General features: G+C 44.1%; 1 protein-coding gene across 1 annotated transcript in view; it reads right to left on the bottom strand.

Moving 5' to 3' along the window:
* Positions 1–9516, bottom strand: part of PHKA2 (phosphorylase kinase regulatory subunit alpha 2) — a 74563-nt gene that overhangs the window by 2785 nt on the left and 62262 nt on the right. Inside the window, exons 30-31 of the mRNA XM_025201101.1 lie at positions 5368–5538; positions 2002–2055 (exon numbers count right to left, since the gene is read on the bottom strand). Of these exons, the coding sequence (XP_025056886.1) occupies positions 2002–2055; positions 5368–5538 (225 nt within the window). The remainder of the gene's footprint in view (positions 1–2001; positions 2056–5367; positions 5539–9516) is intronic.

The raw sequence follows: 9516 nt of genomic DNA, 5'->3' as shown, positions 1-9516 counted from the left end.
AAAGTTCATCCTCTTCCCCTGCTGCTGGTACCACAACAGAATGAAAAATAATCCTGTGCAGCTGCCAGCAAACCTGCCCTTGTGTTATCCAGGGAGGGACACAACTGGGAAGCAATGAAGCGGGGTGGAGGGGGTGGGGGAGTATGTGGGCAGAAAATCCATGCATTTTTTTCTGCCTAAACTGAAAGATTCAAAAATCCTAAATTGGTGAAATACAAAAAGCAATGACAGCCTGCCGTCTGTGCAACACTGCTGTCCTCCAAAAGCTGCGAGACTGATTCATAGATGTCAGGGACTGGAAGGGACCTTACAAGATCATCTGGTCCAGTACAATCAGTGAAAAAATTGAGACAAGAAATGAATCTGTTGACTCCACAATACATGATCCCATGGCTTGGCCCCCGTTGTACTGGCAGAGAAGGCATGCACAGAAGGGGAGCTGCTCCAAGACTGCATGGGAACTGCTATGCTCTAACTGCCATGTGTGCATGAACCTACAGGGATAGAAGCCAGCTAAACTGCCTCAACTTTAACTGCATCCAAAGCAGGGGTTTGCTACATTTGCATGGCTACAGGCTCCTGCACAGGTGACTGTTACAGAGCAGCATCTCCCCCTCCTCTTTTGAACCCGTTCCAGGCAAACGTCTGTGCATGCCCTGAGAACAATGATGTCATATGGTGTCAAAACTCTTAGAGGAGCTGACACGTGGCTTGGGTGGTGGTGGAGAGAAGCTGGGTCAGTTCAGAGACTAGGATGCCAAACAAAAATAAAAGCCAAAAGAAGAAAAATATAGGGGTTGCACAGGCGTTCTGCACTGACAATAGGTCTTGGGCAGAGTGCATCCCTTATGGATAGTTAATACAAACACAGGCAGGCTTGGGTACCTGATCTTCCACTGAAGTAGCTCAAATATGTTGACCTGTCAGGCACACTGCCAGGTCTCCCCCTTGATTATGTGATAGGGAAGAACTACACAGAGGGTTGGGGCTTAGAAGAATGATAGAAATCTGATGACCAGGGCATTTACATGACTGCAGGTTATTTCTTTGTTACTGTTTGTACTGTTACTGACAGCTATTCATTTGCTAATGGCATATTTAAATCTGCCAGAAGTGCCTCATGACGGGGATGCGAGTTGTTTGCATTAAACCAAACCAAACAAAGACGTGTAAAGACAAAGTGCATCCATTTAAACAGACAAAATTGTGATCAGCCACAATTATTCTATAATCAATTTTTTTGTGGTTAGAAATCTCCATGTATTGATTGCAGCCATAGAATTTGAAACAGCTTGTGCAATTTCAGCAGATCAGAACATTTTCCTAACCCAGTATTCATGTTTGTATTTGCTGCCCTCTATTTTACCTTGAACAGGGTAAATCCTTCTTTAAGAGTAACAAAACAGTAAAAGGAAAAATAGTTAATGTGCATTAGGAAACAAGATGGATCTTTTACTATTACAGCTTTCCTGGAAAATGGAATAGTAGCCTGGTTTGAAGACATTTAAATATCAAGGACTGTTCTTATATATTTCAAACAGGAAAACTGCTTCTAAAAATAGAATGTGCAATTATTAACTCACTTGAGATGCAGAGCTTTTACCTCACTGCCTGTGGTTAAAATTAACTGGTCTTTTTTAATGCACAGAGGGAATAGGATGAAAGTAAAATGGATGGTAAAGCACTTTAGGGTATACTACAGAAATTAGACTTAAAATAAAATCAAACTTCATGTGTTCTAAACATAGAAAGTCCTGCTTTGATGAGGTAGGCTGACTATTTTCAGGATTTCATCGTGAATATTATCTGAACCTACCATCCCAGTCTCTTAAGCATTCAGGCAGTCCTATTTAATTAAGATTCAAAGTTTATTACTACCACTTTAGTTTTAATTAAAGTGTTTTAAAACAAAAGAACGGCAAAGAAGAACGCATTGCACATTGTGCTGTAGAGGAAAACAGTTTGTCAGATTCTTAGGAAGACCTCATTATTTCACTGTACCTCTCGCGTAGTTGAAGAAGGAAGAACATAGCCATCAATGGACAGCCCGTGGCACTAAAACAAAAACATTAATTTAATAAAGGTTAAAAATGGCCCTTAAAAACAAACCTGAACCCTATTGATAGGGTGACCATATGGGACCAAAGGAAATCTAGGACATTGCCCCCTCCTCCCCCACTCTCAAGTCAGCGGTGCTGCTGCAGCAGAGGCGGAGGCGGAGCAGCATGGTGTACTAGGCAGGTGGTAGCAAAAGCGCTTGCCTGCCTGGTGTACCATGCCACTCCACCTCCCCACTGGACTTTGCCTCGTGCCCCTGCGATTTCACCACCTGGTTGGGACCGGCCTGTGAAATCCGGGATTGTCCCCGACAAACCGGGACATATGGTCACCCCACCTATTAACGTTACCTTTGACTTCAGTCAGTTTTTTTTCCTGGAAAAGTTGCTCAGTGATATCAAACAGTCTTAAAAACAATGATACTCAAAACACGTTGTTTCACTTTTGCCAAAGAAATAATCATGCAACACCAAAAAACCATGAGAGAGGAAATCTGAATGCTATAATGTAAATAACCCTATGCTGCACTTACACCGAAACACTACTTGCCTGAGTTGTTTTTTGGGGGGTGGGGGGGAATTGCCTGTCTGTTTTCCCAGGCAAACCTGAAATATTGTCTTATGGGTTGTTCATAAGAAATAAAAACACTTGCTGTCTGTGAAAAATAAGAAGCACTCTCTCTCTAGTAAAAGATCCCTTGGCAGTTAGCAGCCCCTAAGAGCAATGAATGAAAAATTCTTTGGAAATAAGCAACAAAAATGCTGAGGGACCAGATAAAATAAGCTTGGGGAAAGGACTGAAGCTAGAAACACACAACTTGCCTAGGAAAACTATGGGAGGACAGGTATTAATGATCTAAAAGGATTTTGGGAATCGTGATGAGATGAGGATAAGCAAACAAAAATTTAGGTCGGATTTAAAAGGATTCATGTGAGCCTCAAAAAAAATCTGACCAAACACCATTTTCAGGTAAAGTAGGTCAAGAAAGAAATGGTATACACTGTACAGAGGAACCAGAAAAGTCTTCAGATGAGAAAAATTCACCCAGAGAAAGCTAGGCAGCATTAGCTTTTCACATATGGAAGCACGTTAATATCCAGCTATTTCCATGGTAATGTTCAAAACTTAAATTGGTTTAAGGCTTAATATGCCAGACATCAATCAGACAGCTACTCAGCCCTAAGGAACCTAAAAAGCTAGGTATATTAACTTAAATTAAATTGCCTGGCAAATATTGACAATTTTACAATTGAATTTAGTTACATTTTCAGTTGTTTCCTTCCTCTTGTTGCTGCGTGGAAATTACTCAGACACAGGGAAAATAACTGACTATGGAAACAGAGACATGCTGGCTATATGAAGTGCTGTCGTGTTCAAAGAAAAGCCATTTTACTTCTCATTTCTCTCATGTTCAGTAATTTTAGGTGTTGTTTAATTTCATAGTTTCATAGTAGTTAGGGGTCAGAAGGGACCTAAACAGATCATCTAGTCTGACCCCCCCGCCACTGGTTGGAGCATACGCTGGGATCACACGGACCCAGACGTGTTTATCCAACCTCTTTTTTAATTTACCCAAGGTAAGAGCGAGGACCACTTCCCTAGGAAGTTGGTTCCAGATACTAGCCACCCTAACAGTGAAATAGTGCCTCCTAATCTCTAACCTGAACCTGTTCTCCAGCAGCTTTTGGCCACTGATCCTCATTCCCCCAGGTGCTGCTCCGGGGAATAGGACCCTTTCTATTTGCTGCTGATCTCCCTTAACAAGTTTGTAGGCAGCCACCAAATCCCCCCTCAGCCTCCGCTTGCTGAGGCTGAACAGGTTCAGGTCCCTCAGCCTCTCCTCATAGGGCCTGCCCTTTTGCCCTCCAGCCAAGCGGGTGGCTCTCCTCTGAACCCTCTCAAGGCAGACCACATCCTTCTTAAAGTGCGGTGCCCAGAACTGGACGCAGTACTCCAGTTGAGGCCAGACCAATGTCGCATAGAGGGGGAGTATCACCTCTCTGGACAGGCTTGAGATGCATCTTTGGATGCATGACAACGTGTGGTTGGCTTTGCTGGCTGTGGTCTGGCATTGGCAGCTCATGTTCATCTTGGAGTCAATGACTCCAAGATCTCTTTCCGCTTCTGTGCTCACAAGGGGGGAGCTCCCCAGCTTGTATGTATGCTGTGGATTCCTTCTCCCCAGGTGCAGCACCCTGCACTTATCCACATTGAAGCCCATCCTATTACCATCCGCCCACTTCTGTAGTCTGTCTAAATCTAATTGCATCCTCTCTCTCCCTTCAAGCGTGCCTACCTCTCCCCACATCTTGGTGTCATCAGCAAACTTGGACAATGTGTTTTCCACCTCCTCGTCCAAGTCGCTGATGAAGATGTTGAACACTGTAGGCCCCAGGACCGAGCCCTGGGGGACCCCACTGTTCACATCCCGCCAGTTCGAGTACGACCCGTCCACCACCACTCTCTGGGTGCACCCCATCAGCCAATTTCTGATCCATCCAACTGTGTAGGCATCAATGCCACAGTCGCTCAATTTATTAATGAGAATGGGGTGAGAGACCGTGTCAAATTTCACACCAAGGCAAGTTAACAGTAGCACTTTAATAAGCCCAGGCAGTGAATACACAAAGAATTCCATTTCTCATGGCACTGATTAAGCCTATCAGGATTCAAAACTGTGAAATATCTGGACTATTTGGACATGTAGCACATATTCCTACTTTCTAGCATGCAAGAGTAGTTTAGTAAACACTCTTGACCCTAACAGCAGAATTTAAAGTCAAATTGATAGTCAAACTGAAGTCAGTGGGAGTTTATGATCTCTTTTTCATACTACTTCTTAGGGCACACTGTTTCAAATGCCACACCATATTGAACTTAGAAATAACTTCAGGGGTTATTTTTTAGCAGAGCCCAAAGTGGCTTTAGAATATAGACGCACAAAAATTTGCAGAATTTAGACATTTTTAAAGAGCAAGCAACAACTTTTTCTTCAATTTCCCCATTCAGTTATGAACTGGAGTGTGACACCCTTCAGTGACAATGACCATGACCAGTTTAAGATAGGAAACAATGGAAATTTGACGTGCAGAATGTAATCAGTCAGTCACAGTTTACTGCTGAATTTTAGAAGAAATACACTGGTGCAAACGTGTTTCAGTAGAGCTTTTTTATGTCAGATATTTCCACAAAATACTAGTTTCCAACCATACTACCTTCAATCCACAGCATATAATGCATCTGAAATACTATCCACCCAAGGTTATATACAGCCTACTTGTTTCCCACCTTCTATTACCATCAACTCACCTTCTGAAGGATTTTCCAGACTTTTTGATAGAACCCAACAGGAACTCTATTAATGGCACCATCAAGCCTTCTTCTGCGGAGCCACTGCCCTTGACGATCATCCCAGCTGATATTTACACTAGTCCCCGTAAGGGACGAAGTACTAGTGGGAGACGATGGACTACTGCCCTTCTGCAAGAGAGACAGACCACTTGTTGAACTGCAAACACCAATTCTTGCATATTACATCATTTTGCTAGTTTCTGAGTAACACTACTGATTGATTTTGAAAATCTTGATAGAACATCCTTATTGCTTGACCTGATGCTCTGCATCAAGTTCCCTTAGAAAAGCCTTCTCCAATAGTCAAGGTAAAGATCCGTATAAAGCAGGGGTGTCAAGCTCACCTGGGACCCCAAGCTGGATCCACACTATGGGTCTCCTCCCAGGCCAGTCCCAGCTCAGGGCATGGGGATGGCCTACATGGTCACTGGCAGCAGGTCCAGCAGTGGCATGGGGTCTGGTGGAGATGGGGGATAGGGGTCCTGTGGCAGCAGATATGAGAGTGTCAGTGGGTGCATCTACACATGTACCCCACTGCGCAGTTGATATTGCAGTCATTTAGTACTCACTTTAGCAAGTACTAAATGATTGCACAGTACTCGCTGGTACTGCACAGTCCTGGTGGCACACGGATTGTTTCTGACCCTACTGTGCAATAGCAACAAACATCTCATGTAGATGCACCCAGTGGCAAGCCGTGTTGGCCACCTATAGCCATAGCCAGTAGGGCCAAGAGGCCTCAAATTCTGCAGCAGCCCACACCCCACAACCCTTGGTGGCTCACTGGTAGCCCAACAGGCTAGATAGAGTGGTTCTGCAGACCGAATTCAGCCAGTAGGCTGTATTTATAGAGCAACCCCACAGACCAAACTCTCAGTGGTACTGCCACCATAATACTGATGAAAACAGAAATAAGTCACTCTGTACTGTCTTTACAACACCTCCCCTCCCATTCCTCTATTGTTCTTCTCTTCAAGTATTGATTAGGCTTGCCGCCCCTTCCCCCTTTCACTTATAAGATCAGCCTTTATTGGGGTAGAGGTGGAGGCAAACAGTGTTAAAAGCAATCTGAAACAAATGGAAACATGGTCAATACTTTTATACTTTTATTGTAAGCCCAATGGAGGTTTGGAGGCGGACAGAGAAAAGGAAGCAGGCATGCAAAACAGGTTACACTAAACAGAACAGAACAGATAAGCAGATTTGTAGGCTTATTTTGAATCACTGACAAACCACCCATGTGTCCCCCCTTCTAATACAGCATATGGGGTAGCTGTTCCAACTAGGGATTGCTCCAGCATCTTGACAGCTGCAAAAGCATCTCTCTCTTGGGTGTCCTACAGCTAGTGAAGGTATGACTTCAAACCACATGAAAGGAAACATCCACTGCAGGACTCTAGTCCTTGGGAGACATGAGGACACAATGGTAGATTTGCTGGCATCACGATGTCTGTCTTTTGTGGAATTTTAAGAATCCTGCTGGCCCTGCCAGCCCAGAGCTAGTTGTTCGGTGGTAGTTACAAGCCCTAACTGGCATGTCTATAGACCTTATGAATTCACACCAATAGCTATAGAGTAAAAAAAGATATTACAGGGTCTGTGGGTGTGCCTGATATGGCCTTCAAGCTTGGCCTCAGGTGACATATAGGATCTGTAATTTTGTCCAGGGAGGCACTTATTGCAGAAAACCTGCAGGGGTGCATACTGGCCAACATCTCTTTTAGGAAAAGAGATGCCCTGCACTGTTTGTACTTCAAATTCATTTCACCAACCATCACTGTTTATCTTTTTGCTATTATTGACTCATGCAGGCTTCAGCAAGACAGAATTAAAGAGGACAGTGATCTACCACCTAAAGTTGTAGCACCATCTAGAAACATTCCCAAAGCCCACGGAGATCGTACATCTTCTGGACATTCTTGTACAATATCACTTAACTACACTGTGCCCTGTTCTATCCCGGGCCAGGGAAAGCTCTTTGTATCCTCTTGTAGAGCCACTCAGAGCCAGGCACATGGGGGGAGTTCATTGAGATCTGAATCTTGAAACCCTTTTAAGTCAAACTGCTAGTGAAGCTAGTGGGAGTCAGCCTGAGTAAGGACTGCAGTCAAAATACTGGAAAACTCTACCCCCCACCCCCCAGGGCGCAGATGTGATCTAAACTTCCTGTGCATCAGTGGCACTGGGGAGCCAAACAAGAATGGTCATGTTTGCCCTGCCGTGTTTGACTGAAAAGAGAACGTGGTTTTCATTTCACTCAACGGGGGGCAATAAAAATCCTTGCCTTTGCCCTCTTCAATTCGCATGGACTTCAAATTCAACATTTGAATAATGCAGATGTACCAGTGCTGTAAAAATTACTCCATGCCAGGGCTGCTCAACCTCTGGCCTGTGGAAACATTGCACCTGGCCTGTGGGGCTCCAGAAATTTAGCAGCAGGGGAGTGGTGGCCATTAATACAGCCAGCCTCCCCTCCACCAAATTCCCAAACCCCAAGCCCCGCGTGGCTGGTCAGGGCCAAGCTGTGCCCCCTTCCCCACAGAGATGGGCCATACCCCGCTCTGTCTCATGGGGCCTGGCCATGCCTTCTCCCTCCTTGCAGGGCCAGGTCAAGTGCCTTTCCCTGGCGAGGCCAATGTTGGGACTGCCTGATCCCCTGGCCCCCTTCTCATGGCTGGATAGTGTCTGCAATGCTTGCCTTGGGTGCTGGATCGGGACCACTGGCTGGATCCAGCCTGTGGATGAGCTGGGCACTGCCCATCCGGCTTGCCAGGGAAACAAGTTGAGCACCACTGCTCTACACAGATTGACTTCTTTCATCTGTGCCAGTCCTAACCAGTTGTTTACTCGCATCTCATTTTATAACTCTGCATATGAATTAAGTGCACTGAAAAAATGGCACTGAGTCCTGTCCCTCTGTGCGTGGGAACATTGCAACAGAATTCCTATGCAGAAGAAATGGGACATGGGATAGGCCACAAGTATAAAAATGCACATATCCCTGTGACAATACATTTCACGAAGTTCGGGAGGCACAACAGTTGGTCTCCATATACTGGGAGCCAGCAGTCACCACCACAAAGTACAGTTTGTATGTGTACATAGATGTATGCATCAGTTTAGGACAGCTAAGGCAGGCCTCCAGCACTATCCTCTTTGAGGCTTCTGCCAACTACTAAAATATGATGGGAATTTGAGGGCCTGAGCCACAGTGGCTACTTGGAAAACACAAGTTTCTGCAGCAGGGCATGCTGGGAAATAACAGGTTATATAAACAGCTACCACCCTTTTAAGAGTGAGGGCTTAGTAAAGAAAAAGCTGCTGGTGACTTCAACGTAAAAGGATGTCAGGTAGAAAACAAACCCACATTACTTAAGAGGTTTACTTCATCTCTGTGTACTGGGCTGGGATTTGGCCAAAAAATCTTGGTCGAATATACACAGTGAACGATACTCCTGAACCAAGCAGCTGCCATAAGTCCTCTGAAAAACTTCTATCTTTTCCTATCTTTAGCAGTGTCTTGTTTGGTACAGGCCACCCAAATTAGATTTATAGGACTGGTTTAAACATTTTCATTTGTGAGAATTAGGGATCCTGATTTTCTCTGATAAAAAAAATCCCCAATTTTAAGATTAAGTAACCCCAAATCCATATTTTTCCATGATTAAAATGAAACACCACTAACGTGTAGATATAGATTAGTGGTCTTTCATTTTAATCATGGAAAAGTGTAGATTTGGGATTACTTTTTTTAATCCGAAAATTGGGGATTTTTTTTTTAAATCAGAGAAAACCAGGACCACTGGCTATTAAACAATTTTACAAATTTACTTTTGAGAATCTGAATCAGAAAATTAATAAACAAGGGTCAAAACTTTTGATGACAGTTACATATTCTTGTCATTAACTGTACTTGTCATTAAACCAGGGTGCTGTACATATAGGGTCTAGGATAACTACTTGCCTATTATGTAAGGGTGTAGACAGCTGTAACTATGCTTGAACCAGTATCAACTGCTGTGATGCAGCTGTTACATCTGCATGATCATTTAAGGATGGGAGAGAGTAGCACAACTGCTGTCACTTTAACCCTTCTACAGCCGACAC

The sequence above is a fragment of the Alligator sinensis genome, unplaced genomic scaffold (assembly GCF_000455745.1).
Source record: "Alligator sinensis unplaced genomic scaffold, ASM45574v1 scaffold583_1, whole genome shotgun sequence".
NCBI classification, from domain to species: Eukaryota; Metazoa; Chordata; order Crocodylia; family Alligatoridae; genus Alligator; species Alligator sinensis.
The sequence above is the reverse complement of the archived record's forward strand: the minus strand, read 5'-3'. Positions and strand labels throughout refer to the sequence as shown.